Source organism: Lepidochelys kempii, chromosome 5, assembly GCF_965140265.1.
Source record: "Lepidochelys kempii isolate rLepKem1 chromosome 5, rLepKem1.hap2, whole genome shotgun sequence".
Lineage (NCBI taxonomy): Eukaryota > Metazoa > Chordata > Testudines > Cheloniidae > Lepidochelys > Lepidochelys kempii.
In genome coordinates this window covers 124,748,957-124,769,645 of record NC_133260.1, presented here as the reverse complement: position 1 = coordinate 124,769,645, position 20,689 = coordinate 124,748,957, and the positions used below count along the sequence as shown (strand labels likewise).

Below are 20,689 nucleotides of genomic sequence, written 5' to 3'. Positions count from 1 at the left end.
CCTTTTTTTAAAAAAAATAAGAGAGAAAGAGAGAGAGAAAAACAACTCTGACATCTGTCACGTGCTGCCACTTTGAGCAATGCCAAAGCAAAGTAAGATGAAGTGTAGTTTCAGAAGTTGCCTATAAAGAATCCTCCCCCCAACCACTGCCACACACACAGGCATCCTCTCGCCACAATTAGTTAACTCAGTCTAAGAAAAATGCCTAGGAAACTTTTAATTCAAAGGTTCAGTTTCATGACAATAGTTTTGCTGCAACATATTTCCCTCAGTGCAGCGTAACTGTGTCACAAAAACCATTACATCAGTGTAAACAGTTTGGGTCTGAAAGTGTTTAAAAGGCATTTATGGCAATGGTTAGTGTCTACAAATATTCACGCTCTGCATTCAAAGCCCAGGGAGACGAATGAAGTAAGAAAAGGAAAAAGAGGTAAATGCTGTATTCAGTGAAGCTTTTGGTTTGCTTCAGTAAAACAGGACCTTGGCGAAGAATAATTGTGCTAATAGACAGTCAGCAAAATGTGATTGTATTTTTAGAAGTCCCTTATTGTACATAGGCCAAGATTTTCACAAAGACCCAGCAACTTCTGTGGTTATCAGTAGGCATTGCTGGGTGTTCAACACTTAGGCAGATGGTCTGATTTTCAAAAGTGTGGTTTTAAGAGATTATGCCTAGACCCTGGCCCTGTTTTTGAATTTCTTAGGTATAGCGGATGTCAACTTGGCAAGTAGCAATACTGGGAACGAAAAATCCAGAAATATTAAAAATACTAAAAACATACTAAAATTTAGGGATAAATTCTGCTCTTGCTTTTGCAAGTCAAACTAACTTGATATTTTTTTTTTATGTGATTGCAAGGTTGGTTGATAAAGGTAATAGTATTGATGTAATATACCAGGCGGGGCCGAGCTGCGGCTTGCGGCTGCGGCTTGCGAGTCTACATGCGGCTCTTCAAGGGGTCAATTGCTGCTTGCGGAGCTTGGGACTTCACCCCGAGGGTGGGAGAGAGGAAGCGAGCTGGCAGTCACGGCTCCAGCCCCACAGAGGGGCGCCATGGCTCACTGCTTCACCCCCACAGGAGAGGGTGAGCCAATGCTTGGGGCTTCAGCGGCACATCCTCATTATAATAGGAAATTGAGTCACTTTAGTGCTGTGATCTCCTTGCATGCTGCACACTACAGTGGTGTTTACTGTTCATAAGTCACACTTGAATAGTTTTAGATTTAAATGTTAACCCTACATTAATTTTGTGGATGACCGTGACATCTTCAAGAAGATGTAAGAAATGCAAGTATGAAGAAGAAAACTGAAGTTTTCAGCCAGAATGGGAGGAAGATTTTGCATTCACTAGTAAAGATGGCAAACCCCTGTGCCTTATCTGCAATGCATCACACTCTCACTACAAAGCGAGCAACTTGAAACGTCACTACAAAACAAATCACAGTAACTTTTCCTCTACATACTGTGACAAAGCCCTGTCCTTGTCTCCATGGGTCCCGCATTTCCTGGCAGATTTTGCTTGCCTCAGAGGCTCACTGTGATCCTCCACGTAGCCCTTCTCTCTCTAGAGGCAAGGGTCACCGCCTACTGAGCCATTTTCATCTTAAGCCAGTGAGGGAGGTGAGGAAAAGCTATCCTCCCTTGCACAGTCTCTGTTGTCTCCCAGTCTCAGTGATTAATCGGGGGTGAGGGAGGAGCCCAGGCCCGCCCTCTAGTCTGGGCTCCAGCCCAGGGACCCTAATAGTATCAGCTATGGTAGCTGACTTTTTAGAAACAGGATGTGTACAATTCCCTGGGCTACTTCCCCACAGCAGCCCCCCCCCTTCCTCAAGACCCACTTTACCCTTACCTCAGGGCCTCTTTCCTTGTGCCTAATATGGTGTGTACTGCTCAGTCTCTCCAACAGCACAGCTTCCTCCTACAGCTCCTGACATGCGCGCACCCACCTGACTAACTGGGAGGCTTTTAACTAGTTTCAGCCAGCCCCTGATTGGCTTCAGGTGTTCCAATCAACCTAGCATCCTCCCTGCCTTCTGGAAAGATCTTAATTGGCCCCAAAAGTCTTAATTGACCTGGAGCAGCTGCCATTTGCTTATTCTGGTAACAGGGATTTGTTTAGCCTGTGGCTAATATATCTGTCTCCCATTACTTTACTAAAGCCATCTGGCATTGCCCTGCTACAGTACCCTCCTGCATCAGAATTAAGGAAAAACAAGCTAACCACATTGAAATTACACCTCAACAGTCAACAGACAGTACTTTTGGTGTTCAGTAAGGAAGCTGATACAACAACTGAAGCTAGTTTTTTATGGCATGGAATATCGCTCATGCAAAATGTCCATATTGTGATGGTGAATTTGTTAAGAAGAATATTGCAGAAGTGGTTGCCATTTTAGATCCAAATAACACAAAATTTCAAAAACTAATATAGAAAATTCTAATTTCACGCCACACTACAGCGAGTCAGATTTGGCTGATCAGTGCTGATGTTGCAAGAAAGATGCAAAATTATCTAGAGAATTCTCTAGCTTTCAGCCTAAGCTGTCAACAAATCCACAGATATACAAGATAAGCCACAACTAGCAATATTTGTTTGCTATGTGTCTGTGGCTGTAATTGTGAAAGAAGTAATGTTGGACTTAGTGGCACTAAAAAAAACAACCCGCGGTGTTGACATGAAGAACACACTTGACAAAGCATTGACAAATGCCGATGTATCAATGGATAAACTTGTCAGTGTTGCAACGGATGGAGCACCTGCAATGGTGAGGGGGAAAGTAGGCCTTATCGAACTTTTGAAAAGCGATCCCAAATTTCTGGAGTTTCTCCCTGTTCACTGCATCATCCATCATGAGTATCTCACAGGCAGATACTTCAAGTATGGAAAATGATACGAAAACAGTCCTGAAAATTGTTAATTTCATCCGCTTGAATGGGAAGACTCATCAGTAGTTCAAAAGCTTCATTGAAGAGCTGGATCTTGAAGCCAAATGTAACAACGTCTCTTTCTACTGTATTGTGAGGCAGTTCTCAACCAGCAATGTCTTAAGTAGGTTTGTGGAACTGTTGGAGCCTATCAGTGCTTTCCTTGAAGAAAAGGAAAAGTCCTATCCACAACTGAAAAATGAGCAATGGATGCTGGATCTGATGTTTTTCACTGATCTTATGCAGCGTCTGCAAACTCTCAACTTGGCACTCCAAGGTAAGATTATTTCTGACCTTACTCAGATAGCCTTCAGCTTCCAGAACAAGTTAAAGCTTCTGCAAAGAGGCACTGTGTCAAGAGACTTCAACCACTTTTATCTCAAGAGTAGGGTAAACACATTTCCCTGAAATCTAAGTAGAAGATCACTAACTTGAAGAATACAGAGGTAAATTATAAGGACTGATGGATGACTTTCAGGCCAGGTTTGAAGACTTGTAGAAGCTGAGATCCTCCTTCACTTTCTTGTAAACCCATTCATAGTTGATGTGACCAGTGATGGCTGTCCAATTCCCAAAACTGTGGGTACAGAAACTTCTACTGTAGAAATGGAACTATTGGAACTCCAGGAGGATCAGGCTCTAAAGATGATGCATAAATCACAGTCTATAAGCGAGTTCTGGAAGCAAATGCCAGGAATGAAGTATCCTCAACTCAAAAAGACTAGCATGTGACTCATTTCAATTTTTGGCACAACATACTGCTGTGAATCACTGTAGTCCATGATAAAATTTGTAAAATCGAAACATCGTGCAGTCCTTTCAAATCAATATCTGACTGAACTCCTCCATACTGCCTTGACAACATATCAACCAGATTTCCAAAGATTTATGACCAGGATGGAGACCCGCAAAGCCTCTAGCTCTAGCAGTAATTAGCCATGATACAATAAGTAGGATGTTAATATTTTTAAAGATGCATGTGTAAAGGTTGTTTGTGTCTTGTGGCTCTCAAACTTCTTAAGATTATTGTATGCGGCTCAGAGGGTCAGTAAGTTTGGCCACCTCTGTAATATACTTAGACTTGTGGAAGGCATTTGATTTGGTACTGCACAACATTTTGAATTAAAAAACAAACAAACTAGAACAATGTAAAATTACCATGGCACACATTAAATGGATTAAAAACTGGCTAACTGATAGGTCTTGAAATGTAACTGTAAAAGGGGAATCATCATCAAGCTGAAAGAAAAGGAGTACTTGTGGCACCTTAGAGACTAACCAATTTATTTGAGCATGAGCTTTCGTGAGCTACAGCTCACTTCATCGGATGCATACCGTGGAAACTGCAGCAGACTTTATATATACACAGAGAATATGAAACAATACCTCCTCTCACCCCACTGTCCTGCTGGTAATAGCTTATCTAAAGTGATCATCAGGTGGGCCATTTCCAGCACAATGGAAATCATCAAGCTGGACTCTTCAATCTGGCAGAGAAAGGTCTAACACGAACCAATGGCTGGAAGTTGAAGCTTGACAAATTCAGAATGGAAATAAGGCATCATTTTTTAGGAATGAGGGTAATTAACCACTGGAACAATTTACCAAGGGTTGTGGCAGATTCTCCATCCCTGACCGTTTTTAAATCAAGGTGGGATGTTTTTCTAAAAGCTCTACTCTAGGAATTATTGGGGCAGGTCTCTGGCCTGTGCAATGCAGGAGATCAAACTAGATGGTCACAATAGTCCCTTCTGGCCTTGTCATCTATGAATTCCTGTTTGGTCCAATGGCACCTGAGTAACCCAAAGCAGGACGTGGGGCCCAGGTTATTGCAGCCACATTATATAGCCTGTATGTACTCTACGAATGCTCCATGAGTGCAAAACCAGCATGAGGACGCCTATGTAATGATACCACTGCTGTGGCGGGTGGGCATGGGGCAGAGAGGCCATGCGTATACACACTGTGAACCGTAGCATACGATCCACTGGCTGTGAGCTGTGCCGCTGTGAGCTATAGCTGCTCCTGCAGCAGCAGCCGTGGTGGGGTTGCGTGGGCTGCACCCCGCGCTCTACTCTGGGCATGCTGCCCCCCCGCCCCCCGAGGTCATCTAGTCCAACCCCCTGCTCAGAGCAGGACCGACCCCAACTAAATCATCCCAGCCAGGGCTTGGTCAAGCCGGGCTTTAAAAACCTCTAAGGATGGAGATTCCACCACCTCCCTAGGTAACCCTTTCCAGTGCTTCCCCACCCTCCTCGTGAAATACACCTAGACCTCCCCCACTGCAACTTGAGACCATTGCTCCTTGTTCTGTCATCTGCCACCACTGAGAACAGTCGAGATCCATCCTCTTTGGAACCCCCCTTCAGGTAGTCGAAGGCTGCTATCAAATCCCCACTCACTCTTCTCTTCTGCAGACTAAATAATCCCAGTTCCCTCAGCCTCTCCTCATAAGTCATGTGCTCCAGCCCCTAATCATTTTTGTTGCCTCTGCTGGACTCTCTCCAATTTTTCCACATCCTTCCTATGGTGTGGGACCCAAAACTGAACACAATACTCCAGATGAGGCCTTGCCAATGCTGAATAGAGGGGAATGATCATGTCCCTCGATCTGCTGGCAACGGATAACAGCACTGTGCACAATTGACTACATGCATTCTGCCCACCTCTGTTGTTATCTGCCTAATTGTCACTGATTTTGTTGGGAGCTAAGTGCCTGAAAACCTGTTGAGGATCTGGGGCTTAGTCACTTGCCCCTCTTTGATTTTTGGGCACAGCAGCATGGGGGAGAGAAACTTAAAAAGTGACTGTAAAACCACGTGGCCTGGCAGGAGCAGGCTCGGGATCTGTAGCTACTTAGCAAAGACCTCGGTAACAAATGTGTCAAGAGGCCCTGAACATTATGGGGCTGGGAAGGGGAACAAACTCCCATCAAACATGTTTGAGGGTGCTGCATTTAAACAGCCATAGCTTTCGAAGTACTATACCAGGGATTGGCAATCTTTGGCACGCTGCCTACTAGGGTAAGCCCCCCGGCAGTCAGCACGTCCCTCGGCCCGTGCCGCTTCCTGCAGCCCCCATTGGCCTGGAGCGGCAAACCGCAGCCAGTGGGAGCTGTGATCAGCCGAACCTGCAGACGCAGCAGGTAAACAAAGCGGCCCGGCCCGCCAGGGGGCTTACCCTGGCGGGCCGCGTGCCAAAGATCGCCATTCCCTGTACCACACTGATTGATTGTTTTCTCACCCTTATGCAGGATGGTGAAAAACGTCATCCCATATTTCTAGCTGCAGCCAGCGTGAGCACCGTTATTGTGACTGGAGCACAGGCAAAGTGAGAAGGGGCGGGGGAGGACTCAGGCTCTCGTGCTGACGTTACAGGGAAAAAATGCTTCAGCCAGCTTATCTCCGGCTTTCCAAAACCTTTTGCCTTGCGGCTGCATTTCAGCCCAGAACAACATCCAGACCCAAAAAATTGGAGAGAATTATGAACAAGTGAAAAAAGTGGGCTGGAATGGAATGTTGAACCCAGCCGTAAGGATGCGGTCACTGCAGTTGGCTACAAATAGGCAGTGAAATGGATCTAACAAAGTGATGCCCGCTCTTAATTTTAAATATTCCCCAGCGGTTGCTCAGTGGCACAATGAGTTAATGTAGTCGCCTTCCAGCTACAAAGACCTGGATTTAAGTTACAACTTGGGCTCTCAGGTGGAGTGGGTGTTTAGCAATTTCATCAGAGTTCCTAGTGAATCTGTCTCCATGTTTCAGAGTAGCAGCCGTGTTAGTCTGTATTCGCAAAAAGAAAAGGAGTACTTGTGGCACCTTAGAGACTAACCAATTTATTTGAGCATGAGCTTTCGTGAGCTACAGAGCTGTAGCTCACGAAAGCTCATGCTCAAATAAATTGGTTAGTCTCTAAGGTGCCACAAGTACTCCTTTTTCTTTTTGTCTCCATGTTGTATATCACCATGCAGCTTTGTACACGTGGCAGGATCTTCACAGGAGACTGGGGACAGACATGCTTTTTTTGCCTCTGTTTTCACTAACAAGGTCAGCTCCCAGACTGCTGCGCTGGGCATCACAAAATGCGGAAGAGATGGCCAGCCCTCTGTGGAGATAGAGGCGGTTAGGGACTATTTAGAAAAGCTGGACGTGCACAAGTCCATGGGGCCGGACGAGTTGCATCCGAGAGTGCTGAAGGAATTGGCGGCTGTGATTGCAGAGCCACTGGCCATTATCTTTGAAAACTCGTGGCGAACCGGGGAAGTCCCGGATGACTGGAAAAAGGCTAATGTAGTGCCAATCTTTAAAAAAGGGAAGAAGGAAGATCCTGGGAACTACAGGCCAGTCAGCCTCACCTCAGTCCCTGGAAAAATCATGGAGCAGGTCCTCAAAGAATCAATCCTGAAGCACTTGCATGAGAGGAAAGTGATCAGGAACAGCCAGCATGGATTCACCAAGGGAAGGTCATGCCTGACTAATCTAATCGCCTTTTATGATGAGATTACTGGTTCTGTGGATGAAGGGAAAGCAGTGGATGTATTGTTTCTTGACTTTAGCAAAGCTTTTGACACGGTCTCCCATAGTATTCTTGTCAGCAAGTTAAGGAAGTATGGGCTGGATGAATGCACTATAAGGTGGGTAGAAAGCTGGCTAAATTGTCGGGCTCAACGGGTAGTGATCAATGGCTCCATGTCTAGTTGGCAGCCGGTATCAAGTGGAGTGCCCCAAGGGTCGGTCTTGGGGCCGGTTTTATTCAATATCTTCATAAATGATCTGGAGGATGGTGTGGATTGCACTCTCAGCAAATTTGCGGATGATACTAAACTGGGAGGAGTGGTAGATACGCTGGAGGGGAGGGATAGGATACAGAAGGACCTAGACCAATTGGAAGATTGGGCCAAAAGGAATCTGATGAGGTTCAATAAGGATAAGTGCAGGGTCCTGCACTTAGGACGGAAGAACCCAATGCACAGCTACAGACTAGGGACCGAATGGCTAGGCAGCAGTTCTGCAGAAAAGGACCTAGGGGTGACAGTGGACGAGAAGCTGGATATGAGACAGCAGTGTGCCCTTGTTGCCAAGAAGGCCAATGGCATTTTGGGATGTATAAGTAGGGGCATAGCGAGCAGATCGAGGGACGTGATCGTTCCCCTCTATTCGACATTGGTGAGGCCTCATCTGGAGTACTGTGTGCAGTTTTGGGCCCCACACTTCAAGAAGGATGTGGATAAATTGGAGAGAGTCCAGCGAAGGGCAACAAAAATGATTAGGGGTCTGGAACACATGAGTTATGAGGAGAGGCTGAGGGAGCTGGGATTGTTTAGCCTGCAGAAGAGAAGAATGAGGGGGGATTTGATAGCTGCTTTCAACTACCTGAAAGGGGGTTCCAAAGAGGATGGCTCTAGACTGTTCTCAATGGTAGCAGATGACAGAACGAGGAGTAATGGTCTCAAGTTGCAGTGGGGGAGGTTTAGATTGGATATTAGGAAAAACTTTTTCACTAAGAGGGTGGTGAAACACTGGAATGCGTTACCTAGGGAGGTGGTAGAATCTCCTTCCTTAGAGGTTTTTAAGGTCAGGCTTGACAAAGCCCTGGCTGGGATGATTTAACTGGGAATTGGTCCTGCTTCGAGCAGGGGGTTGGACTAGATGACCTTCTGGGGTCCCTTCCAACCCTGATATTCTATGATTCTATGATTCTATGACATGGCGGGGGGAAGGGGGGGTTGCAGACCAGGGTTGAGGGTCACTGGCGGAGCTGTGTGATGAAGTGTATCTCCCACCACTCTGCTCCGATACTCTTCATAAACCAGCGGTAAAACAAATGATAGCACATTTAAAGTCAGGACGGTCTCTCTTCTTTCAGCTAATTGAAGGCCGTTCTTTTCAGGGCCTTCGCTGTGTCCTTATGCTAAGCACAGCATTGCTGAAGAAATGTAAATTCGGGGTAATAAATGGATTGAGGAGATGGAAGTGTCAACGTGGAGACAAGTGGGAAATGGGTTAGGAGAGTTGCTGATTTCCAGCACTTTTCCCAAGATGGAAGTCTATTGTTTTGAAGTCTATTGTCTGTTGTGAAGGTAGCCAGATGTTCTGGTGATGGGGTGTCTCAGAACAATCACGCTGATACCAGTGAGAGCAAAGGTGGCCCGGAAGCAATTTCTCACCTGGGTAGCCTGTTGGTAATGAAAGTCTTTTGGTTCTGTCTCTCTGCCTAGTAACATGGGGTGCTCTGTGGACAATGCTGTTAGGGATTTCAGGACTGGTTGTAATTTGCTAGGTGTGGTGGAGTCAAGCATTCACAAACCGTGCATTAGTCTCACGCAAGCAGCCGTCTGTGGGCAGTTTGATGGAGCCAGTGGTGAGCATGGGCTGCGTTTCCCTCCCACTAGAACGGATTTGTCCATGCTACCTGTTGCAAGGAGGAGGGGCCATCCAGTGAGGATGTGATGATGGCAATGATTGAGCCTTCAGGGCCCAATCCTGCTGTCGGTAAGGTCTGTCACTGAGTGCAGGACCAGGCTGCTCAGAATTACGGTACAAACTGAGGAAAGGCATGTGTTCAGCAGAGGCCTGGAGCCATGATTTGATGCGGAAATCTGTTCTATTCCACTTGGCTTGGAAATTGGTGATGCTGATTCTCCGTGTTCTCCCGGTCAGAGGAGCAGAGGCTGACAGTGCCGGGATTCCCGTAATAGGGTCACAATCACCAGCACATGCGGGCAGCTGCTCCGCCTGCAATCACACACGTACTGTATGCAAGTGTTTTTAAGTCATTTTATCCTGAAGAGAAGCGATTTAACATAAGTTACTCTGCATTCTTCATGAAATATGCATTAAGCAATTACAGCTGAAAGGAAGAGGGATAGGGCAGGCATACTTGCTGCAGGCAATGTGTCCCAGCAGCTGCAAAGACGTGTAATGTATTATTAAATACCTTGATTATTAGGAGGGGGACCATTCCTATTATTAGGGTCTGTCTAGGCAATAGTATTTAATAATCCTCTAGATCCGAAATTGCTTTTTGTTATGCTAATGAACAGTGTTAGCATAGATATGAATGGCGTTCTGTATTATTTGAAAGCTTTGGTGCATTAATTAGGCAAGTCACCTGCTGAGAGGGCTGTGTATTTGTGGCTTGCTCCCTCAGCTTGTTTTATCAAAGAAGAAGAAAATGACCTAAGCATTCTGCTCTTTTGGAGAAACAGGGTTGCTGTTTCTGGCTTCTTTAGCATTGTTGTAAACTGATGGTGTCATTACAGTGCTGTTAACAGAAGCTACGTTTCCGTGGGTTTGTAATCAAGGGAAAAACCAGCTGCAGAAATCTGACTTTGCCCTCAAGTGAGGGTCCCTGGTATGTAGGGTGGTACCAGAGAATGCCACCATTATACCGAAATTGGTCTCCTTCTGAACAAAAGATTGGCAGCAGGTGCCAGTCAGAAGTAAATCTTTCTGATGCCATAGCCCGAGGCACAGCTCACCTCTGCTGCCGTCTGCCTGGTAGCCCTCTCCCAGCTTTCTGTCATGTTCCCCAGCCAGCCAGACCCTGCTGATCCAGGCCTGGTCTGACCGGCTGGGCTGTAGTTGGCAGGAAATGTAACAACCATGAAAAATTAGCAGAAGGGCTGGGGTGTCCGGCTGCAGCAGGATTCTCCAAGCTTTAGGGTCACGTTCTCTGGTTCCTGGCATGAGTGGCCCTCACCCCTCCAGCTGGGCTGGGGGATGTTGTCAGGAGCAGGTCTGGGTGGGGGTATATGCCTGTATGTACCGTGGTCAGAAGCAATGAGCCCAAAGCAGATGTGGTCCTTCGTTGAGCATTGTCTTTTGGGTCAGGCTGGGCCTTAAGCATAGGCACCGCGAGAGGCTGCTTTGGGGGCCTGCTCCTTTGGAGCGGATGCACACTCAGCAGTTCATGGACATCCTTCCTCCTTTTGCACAGGAGGAAAAGCGGTTCATTGCCAGACTCTCCAGCCCGTGCCTTGGACCCCACTGTGCTGTGCTGAGGCCCTGGAGGGCTGGATGTGGAAGCAGTAAGGGAAGTTGTCAATCTGAGTCCTGTATTTCCTGACCCCTGTGGCTATCGCATGGCCACTTGGCCGACACCCTGTCATGTGTGCTTGGCCCAGCCCTTTCTGTTCTCCGCTCCTCCAGAGCCACCCTGTCACGGACACGCACAGGCTGGGGCCTGTCTCCTCCCTCGACCCACACAACTCAAACCCACTGCTGCTGCCTCCCCACAATGCGAGAGTTCACATGCATCCAGGGTCTTCCCATCTCCCACCGACTCTATAGGGACATAGGACTGGACAAGATCTCCTGGGTCATCGGTCCAATCCCTGCTATCGCAGGCAGCCCCTCATATAATCCCCACAACAAATATATCCAGCTCCACCTTAAAGCTAGAGAGATTGCCTGCCCTCCATCGTTCCAGAGCTTCACTGCTCTGGTGGTTAGACACCTGCTTCTCGTTTCCAGCCTGTATTTACTGCTGGCCGGTTCATACACCCTCTGCCATGGCAGGCCCCCTCTCCGCTACACTTTAAATGCCACTCTTAGGGATGCTCTGACCACGTAAGCTCCTCTTGGAAGCCCTCCATTAGCTCAGTACCTCACACCCAGTCTTTGTTCTGGCTTTTAAGGCTTTCCCAGCTCTGCTCCTGCCATAGTATCCCATGGCATAACCCCCATCTCCAGTCCACCGGGGACATGCGCCCCAGACCCTCAACCTGCAGAGGTCCCTGTGCTGCCCCCTGCCCAGCGTCGCCCTCCCTGAATGGATCTGCAGGGCCATTGCCCTCCCGTCGCTGGGTGCGGTACCGGAGCTGGGTGCAGGTATGCAGGTTCCGGTTTAATGGAGGCTAGTGCTGCCAATTAGTAATCTGGCAGCCAGCTCCATTGAGCTCCTTGGTTCATTACACTCCTCTTGTGACTTTCTGGCCCCTGGTCTGAACTGGCTCGGGCAGGCTCGTGCCGCTGGAGCAGGGCACGGAGAAGATACGCGCCAGAGAGCAGGCTCCGTCATGCCAAATACGTGGCTGGGTGCTTGGAGCTGGGCAGTGAATTGTCTAGCCAGCGTGTTCCGTACAGCCTCGGCGTCTCCCATCTCTCGGGCTCTCTGAAAGGACCTGGCTTTGTTTCACCAGTCGCAGCATTGGGTCCGTTATAACGACCGTGTTCATTCAAGGTGAAATGTCAAGAAAATGGGGAGGGAGGACAGCGCTTTCCCCGCTGCTCCCTCTCCTGTGGGGTGGGTGTGGAGAGCTCTCTGCCTGTTTATCTGCCTTTTCCCCAGTGCATTGCTGTGTGGCGTGGCACTTGCTCAGCGTCCCATGGAGTGAGCGCTGGGCAGGGCGTGGAGAGGAAAGGAGTGTCGCTGTTGGGCCGCTCCTTTGCTCTGAGCAAATGTTAAGGACGCTTGTTCAGTGTGTCACCATCGACTCATGCGGGCGCTAAGGGACTGGATAAACCCTTCACTCCGAGCAGTCCAGCCATGTCCCTGTGAGCCAGATGCCGGCTGCAGACACCAGCACGCTGGGAAAGAGAACAATTATTGGCTGTCTTAGCAGTACCCTGCTAACCTCAAAAAGGTCCCCCAGAAGTGTCCCAGCCTGGGATTTTGAAAATGCGGTAATGTGTTGTCCTAGTGCAGAAGCAAATTGTCTTGTGAATAGGGTCAGTTGGTTGCTTTGAGGACACTAACTGTTCTGGGGTGACTTCATAGTATTGAGCATTCTGCTGGGAACATGAAGAATAATGTTAACACCTCTTTCTTCCTTAATATTATTAAAAGTAGCACATCACTCCACTCTTCTTACCTGAGCAATAGACCTGAAGACCTTTAACAGCCTGCTCTCCAGTTCAGGCCAGATTCTTTAAATTCATGTGCACCAATTTCTCTGATCCTGCTAATTTAATGGCGGACTCGTAAGCCATTTACCAGCAAAGGAAATCCACAATGAGCTGAAGGGAAGGGAACACTATATCTCCTCATAAGAACGTATTTAGAGATGTTACCCTTGGTTTGCAGGAAACCATTTAGAGAGCAATTAAGTTTCAAAAGAGAATCATTCCTATAAGAAATTGAAATTTAAATCAAGATTTAAAGCTTGCAAAGCTGTAATTACAGGGCCTGCAGTGATTTCTGCTCAACAGAGAAGGGTCATTTAATCAGAGAATTGCCTCAACAAATCTGGAAAAACTGAGCTTTCGTCTCTTCCCTAGGAGATGCTGTTTCTAGCAAATGGAAGGAGAGAGCTTTTCCAAACGCTGTTTTCACAGAAGGGTGACAGGTTGTTTTTTGCTATAAATTAAACATTGAGCTTGCTGGTAAAGTGATGCTGCATCCTAGTGGAAGCCGCTGTGGCAAGATGGTCCCAAGGAAGCAATGCTAGCCACGCCACCCCTTGATTCCTTTTGCACCACGTCTAGCAGCCAGGGCCTGTTGTTTTTATGTCGTCCCCGACCCCCACTCCCCGCAGGGATCCAAGATTCGCTGAGTGGGCGTGTGCCGTGCTTCGTTCTCAGTCCTGGAGTCCACAGGTGGTGATGACAGCCGCTGCCCTGTGTGCCAGGTGGTGAGGCCTGTGGCCCTGACCTGCCCTTGCTGCTGTACAGAGCAGAACAGAGCCCTGTGGTGCCCAGGGCCTGGAGTCCAGGGGTGGCCCCTCTAGGTTTTGTGTCCCTAGCACGGCAGCTCTGCGCCAGGCGGGTGGGGTATGGGTGGGCAGCTGCTCTTGATGCTTAGCAGCTCGAGCAGTTGCCGTGGAACTGACTTGCCTCTTGCATGGACAGCCTCCGGGTCATTGCATTTGCCTGTAGTGTGATGCCCGTGGAAACGAGGGACGCGGCTCACTACATACAGCCACCGTGTCCTGTGCAGTTAGGCCACGCCTGCCCTTCTGGGACAATGCGCCAGGCAGACTAGCCAGGGCAGCTCTGAGATGTGCCCCCCTCGCTATTCACCAGAGGGGATGTTGCAGTTTGATTCCTCCCCCCACTGTGCCCATCCCCTCAAGAAGGGGAAATTAAGGCTCATCGATACAGCTGGGAGCCCGAGCAGGAAGCCAGAGCCAGAAAACACTTTATACGGCATCTCCAAAGCAAATCCCTGCACTCCTTGGGCTCGCTCAGGGCCGGGCGGCGAGATGGCTTTAGGCAGGAGCGCGGGGGGCACAGGAGAAGCGGCCTGCCCATGCACCGCTGCCAGGACTCACTGCTGCCTCTCCCAGGAGCAGGCTGTGAAGAGAGGGCCAGGAGAGGGAGGGCCACAGCGGCACCACCCTATCCTGGCTGGCACACGAGTGGGGGTGCTGTTCCCATCCCTCGACCGCGCCCAAGGGGCTGCACTGGCAGAATTCTGGCTCCTTGTCCTACCCCGCTTGCCACATTAGCTGCCGGAGACACAGTCGCCTGGTGGGGTAGGGCAGTCCCACACCACCCGCTCTGCAGGGCTGTGGCCGGAAAGCCCTGGTCCAGCCCGTAACTCGCCTCTGTCCTTGTCAAGGCTGAGGGAAAGGCGGGGCCCTGCTGTGCTGGGAGGATCCAGCTGGGCTCAGGAGCGGAGGGGCTTGCTCTGTCTGCAGCAGTCCCTGTGCGGGTGCTCCGAGGGTTGGACTCCGCGGGGCTTGGGGCCCTCGGCAGCAGGAATCCAGCCGCCTGCTGATTCGAAGGATATTGCTGGACCCCTCTGGGAAGGGGTTTTGCACAGGTGCCTGTTACCTGCTGGTGGGGGTGGGGGCTGCATGGGGTTGAGAGCCGGAAAGCTGCAGCCCGACTCCTCTGCAGCACCTGAGACCCCCGGGTACTGCCCCAGGGAGAGTTCAGCGACCTCCCCAGCCCTCTTGCAGGGGCTGACTGAGCAGGGCCTCACGTTCATTTAAAAGGCTGAAATGTGTCACTTCTCCAGGCCAGGGCCCTTGGCTTTTCCCGGCCTGAGTCCCTAGCTAGTCGCAGCAGGGAGCTGGCGATGTTTAGCTGTCCTGGAAGGGGCCACCAGCTGTTCTCGGGCTGCCCCACCCCAGTGCAGCTTTGGCACCCCAAAGACCAGACCATGGCCTTGCTGGGATCCCTGGGGAAGGATAGGGCTGAAACCCCAGAAGTTTCTGGGAACGAAGGCTCAAAGCCATTGAAAGGGCCCGTTATCTCTGGGGCCTGCCGGGCACTGCTCCATGTGGGCGAGCGTTAGCCCAGAGCCAGGGGTCCCCGCTGGCATGGACCGGCTGTCTGTGCTGGTGCAGGGAAGACCTCGCTCGCCGCCGTGAGCTGCTAGCACAGGACAAAAGGCTGGCCTGAACGGTCTGCGCGGGTGGGCTTTTGTCTCGCGGTTCTTACGCAGCCAGCGGCATGTCGCCAGCGAAGAGGAGCCGCATTTGGATGCCGACCCTTTAATTGTGGCTGGGGGGAGGGGGGCGTGTGCAGGTATTAATACCCTCTCCTTTGCTTCCTTCACAGGAGCAGTCAAGGCTTTATGCACATGAAACTGACAAAAACCAAAGAGAAATACATCCTGGGTCAGAACAGCCCCCCGTTTGACAGCGTTCCGGAAGTCATCCACTACTATACCACCAAAAAACTGCCCATCAAGGGCGCAGAACACTTGTCCCTGCTTTACCCTGTAGCTGTCCGGACCCTATAACACTCCAATCTCACTCCTTCCTGTGGATGGGAGGTGACGGGCAAGCAACGAAGCAGGAATTACTGCTGCATCGATGACCAGAACTCAGAAACTCGAGGTTGAAATGGAGATGTCCTGCCTTTCATTTCTGATGTGTGCTGGCTGTCTGAAAACTGTTAGACAGTCCTGTGTGTATGGTACTCTTGCACTACTGTGTTTCTATTTCCATGTGAGGAGAACAGAGAGCCTTCCTGGGGGATGTTTCTGTGAATGAAAAATTGTTTCCAAATCCAAAGAACTGCTGTCAAGGGTAAATAAAGCAACCTCTTCCTTCGATCAGGAAACTCCAAGGATATTTGTTCTTTCACTCTCCTGACTTAATACCGGTGTATGATCAAATAATCTTCCACCGGTGACATGCTGTCCTTAACAGACACTGAAATGGATGCAGATTGTTTCCGGGCTCAAGGAGAAATCAGCACATGACTGGCTTAACATGCAAGTCCTTATAGCTCTGCCCACTCACCCCATGTTAGTGTCTCTCTTCATGCACTGTCTGTCAGGATGATCCAAACACAGGAGTCTTTTGTCTCTCACAGTGTGACTAGGAGATCTTAATGAGTAATTTTACAATAGCAAAATGTGCTTGATTATTTATGAATAGGGTATGTAATTAAAATAGTGGTTTAATATATATTTTTTATCCTTTTTTGGTACATTAATAAATCTCTGAGGGTTACTGTGTTCATTTTGCAAGTGTCATTCCGAGATCAAGGCAGGCAGTTGATCCGCATTGTCTGCTCTGCCAGTGCAGCGTGCGGTGATGTATCAGCCATGGGAGAACGTCATCTGAATGTGCCCACGTGCTGGGTTTCAGACCTTAAAAGGCTGTCAGAGGCCATGCTTCTTGTGTCCATTTTATCTGGGCAAATAATAGTCCCACTGGGGCAACTGACCCACGGCATCCAACATCCTTTCCACCTCCGGCATGGAAGAGCATGTGATAAATGGGTTTTCCAGCTCTCCAAGAGAGAAGCACAGGGTAGGAGAATGCGGCACTGCATGTTACAGGGAATTCTCGAAACTTTCATGCAAAGAGCCTGGTGCCCCTGCATCTGAAAATATTATGGTTACTGGTATTTCCTCCCCCAGCAGAATATCCAGAGTCACGGAGTATAAGGCCAGAAGCGACCACCAGATCATCCTATCTAAGCTTCTGTACATCACAGGTCGCCTACACCCTAAACCCAGAGATGGAAATGAGACCAAGGTCTTGCAGCCCCCCCGGAAACGAGACTATTACATGCTGCAGGCACAGTGCAGGAGGGACCAAGGGGCACCGGTTTCCTGGCAGGGAAATTATTAAGTGAGAGATACCCAAACAAGCCTGGCGCATGACCCCCACCCACGCGCTGCAGAGGAAAGCAAAATCCCCCCAAGGTCACTGCCAATCTGACCTGGGGGAAATTCCTGCCCGAGTCCCCACATGGTGATCAGTTAGACCTTGAGCACATGGGCAAGAACCAGCCAGCTGAGCTCCTGAGAGAGAGATTGCTCGATGCCACCTCCAAGCCTGGTCCACCCCGCCCAGTGTCCCATCTCCAGCCGTGGCCATCCTTGATGCTTCAGAGGAAGGAGATCCAAAAACCTTCCCCAATCCCGAATACACTGTGGGGGGAGGAATCCCTTCCTGACCGCTGCAGGTGGCCAGCTGAAGCCCTGAAGCATGAGCTTTAGGGACATAAGATGGAAGTGAGCCCAAGGGCTGTTGAGCCTTGACCTCTGCCATCACAAGCAACACTGTCCTACCCCATCTGTGCGTAGCTGTATCTCATTACTGTCAGATGCAGAAGATGTACTACCTCCACAGTGCAAACGCAGCGGCCTCCCCAACTCGAGAGATGGCTGGCACGCTCTTTGTACGCCTGCTGAATAGGATAACTGACAAACTGTGTTTGCACGTGAATGCTGGAACTGGTGAAATCCAGTAGCCAGGTAGTCCTGATCCTGGTCTGTCATCACCTCGCCGTCTAGAACACTGTGTATTTATACGTCAGTGACTGGAGCAGAGATTTGGTTACTTGCAGTTTACAGACTTTACAGACTGCAATAAGGCTGTGAAAATGTCTGTTATTTAATTCACCTTTCTCTCCACCTCTCTCCCCCTCATACATGCCTTGAAATAAGTGCTGATTGAGAAGTGTAATGGGATAATCATTACTCTAATGCCTGTAAAATACTGCTTCATTGTACTGTATAATGTGAAAAGAACCTCCAGGATGTTCCATAATGATGTTTCCAGATTGATAGTATGCATTTCGCTGCCTGGTTTTTTTTAACCCTGTTTGTTCCAGATGTGAATTGGGTATAGGGAATTCCAGCATTAGTTCGAATAAGTCTGTGAGCTGGTTGTTAATACCAAGGATAGCTCTGTATAATACCGTGGTCAGCTCATGGACGTTCCAACTGAATCTGCATTGCAGGAGGGTGGCTATGGTTTCCTTACCCTTGAAGTGAGGGTTGTGTGGTGGTCTTTACAAATGGCTGAACTTACCCTACAGGTTCCCTGTTTATCTGCTCCTCAGTGACTCCCCCAGGACATAGGCAGGCAGTGGGATTCCAGATGTTACTTCTCAGATACGGGGATGTGGGGGCCACTTTTGGTTTAACATTGGGGCAGATAGGAGTGGAGAGAGCTTGTGACTTGGGTCCCAGCACATATAAATAAGGACACTTCCTTCCTCCCTGGAGCAGGCCAGAGGTGAATTCTTAACCCCCACTCCCTGTTCCTCCAGAGCAAGGAGGAACCCTGGGAAGGGTGTGTCTGAGTCCCACTTGCCCCAGCCCCAAGGCATAACCTTAGCCTAGCCTTCCCCAGTGATCCAAACTTCCAAGCTGCCCTTTTTGCATCTTCAAGTGCATTTTGTTTTTATTCTGTAACTTGTCTCTCTGTGGTTTTGCGGTGGAATAATCATTTTAGATCCCTCTGTCTTCACCACAATGAAGTGCAAAGACCAGGAGTCAATTAACGGAGAGCCTAGCCAGGCTTTTATGAGCCGGGGGGGGAGGTGGGGGGAGAGGAATTGTCAAGTAAGGTTTTGTACAAGGGCCGGATCCAAATGCCATTGACGTCGGTGGGAGTGACGTCCATGACCTGTGGGTCTGGGCCGACGTGATTAAGGCAGTCAGATCAAACCCCTACAACCATGTGTGTAGCACGTAATACAACTCTGAGGAACAACCTGAGGCCTGGGCTACCTTAGAAAATTAGGTCGGTTTAACTACATCAGCCCGGGGTGTGAGTAAACCACCCCCCAGAGCGGCATGGTTAGGCTGACCTTAGCCCCCATGTAGGCAGTGCTAGGTTGACCTCGCTGCCAGCTCTGAGAGGTGGGTCACCTACGCTGCTGGGAGAGCGCCTCCTGCTGGCATAGGTATTGCTGTACTGAAGTGCTCCTGGAGCATGTAGGTGTAGACAAGCCCTGAGTTTGGGAAAGGAAAGAGTCTCTCCAACCAGTGTTTTCTAATGGCGGGGGTGGGGGGGGACTTTTGAAAAAATAAATTGCTCAGTAACCGCGGCATAAATAAAACCAGGAGTTTGTTTGCACTGTAATGTTGTCTTTGTTTATTTAAGTGATTGTGTGATATTTTTCCAGTTTAAAAAAAAAAAAAGAAAGAAAGAAACCCTTTGTAACGTACAGTGAAAATGTGGTCTGTTGCAGTTTGTGATATTGCTTATGGCTGAGAGAACAAGTAGCAATCATGCCTGTAAAGTCCATTAAAAGTTTATTTTAAAAAATTATAAACCTCTCCCTTTTCTTCCTCTAATTGTGGAGGTTTCCTCTTTGTCAGCATGTATTCAGATTTTCATGAACAGCGAACAATGGAAGCTATTCTTCTCTTGGAAAGCCACTTGCATTCAGGTTTCTTGGGTTTTGTAAGGCTGGCGTGGCCGCAGCGTGCAGTGAAAATAATTATTATGCCATATTCTATTTAGTCCACATTCTGCCAGGCATCTCAGCCCTATTCAATATTCTGCCTTGCCAACTACCTTCAGTTCTTTCATTGCCCCCAGAAATTCCCCCCTCTGCAGAGGGTACAGCACAAGGTCTAGGGTAGTGGTGCCCAAACTTTTCATGGTGCACTCCCCCACCCCCTTACCAGTCATGGAATCTGCCCGTGACCCCCTTCCCCCATTACTACACAGTTGGCTCAGCAGAGGAGCTGGGGCAGGGGACGAGCTGGGGCTAGAGGAAAGGAGGGTGGAGCAGAGGGCAGAGTGGAGCTGCGGCTGGAGTCAAAGCGGGGCTGGTTGGGGCTCCCTCCTTGCCCCCTGTGGGGGCTGGCCCAGATCCTGCCATGCACCCCTCCAACATTCCTCCGTGCCCCCCCAGGAGGTTGCGCCCCACGGTTTGGGGACCACCAGTCTAGGGCATCATTTCGATTCCTCAAGGCATCACTTTAACCCCGTGGTGTACGTGCAAGGAGACCCGTGCCCTGTAAGTGTGTGTGTGGTTGGGAGACCCGATCTTCTCTCTCAGAACACTGTCTTCCCTGTGTTACTGCCCTTCAGCACTGTTACTCTCCGGTGTATAAAGCAGCAGGGTAAAAGTGATCGAACTCCAGACCGTCGTGCAGCTCGCATGGAGTTGATGGTTGTAGAACCTGCACTGTCTGTTGCTCCTGAAGGGTTTTCCACATTGTGCAGCGTTTGCCTTAGTTTGCAGCTGATTAAAATGAAATTAAATCATTATCAGATACCTCTGGGGCGAAAGGATGGATAGGCTTGTTCTTCTGGAAGGAACCAAAAGCAGAATCAGTTACCCAGCAGGGGTCTGCTTTGGCATTGATATAAAGAAAAGAAACTGCATTGAATTCAGTCAATTAATATTCCTACTTGTTTGTTGTTGTTCTTCATTTCAATCTGAACTCAGGCAGGTTCTTGCCATCTGGCGGCTAGTGTGACTTTCTGTGTCCCATGAGGTGGTGCTCTCGCTGTGGCTCCGCCCAGCCATGCCAAGAACCTCAGTACCCGTGGCCCCTTTGCTGAAATCAGTCCCAGAAGGTGCAGGTGAAAGTGAATGGGCCCAAGTTCCCAGCAATTGTCTGCGACTTTGGCTGCCCAATCTGGACCACGAGTGGCTGCTTTCA

The 20,689-nt window shown here is 49.3% G+C and overlaps 1 protein-coding gene across 1 annotated transcript in view; it reads left to right on the top strand.

Moving 5' to 3' along the window:
• Positions 1-19,344, top strand: part of SHB (SH2 domain containing adaptor protein B) — a 150,529-nt gene extending 131,185 nt beyond the window's left edge. The window contains exon 6 of the mRNA XM_073345717.1: positions 15,376-19,344. Within this exon, the coding sequence (XP_073201818.1) occupies positions 15,376-15,559 (184 nt within the window). The 3' untranslated portion in view covers positions 15,560-19,344. The remainder of the gene's footprint in view (positions 1-15,375) is intronic.
• Positions 19,345-20,689: the final 1,345 nt, after the last annotated feature.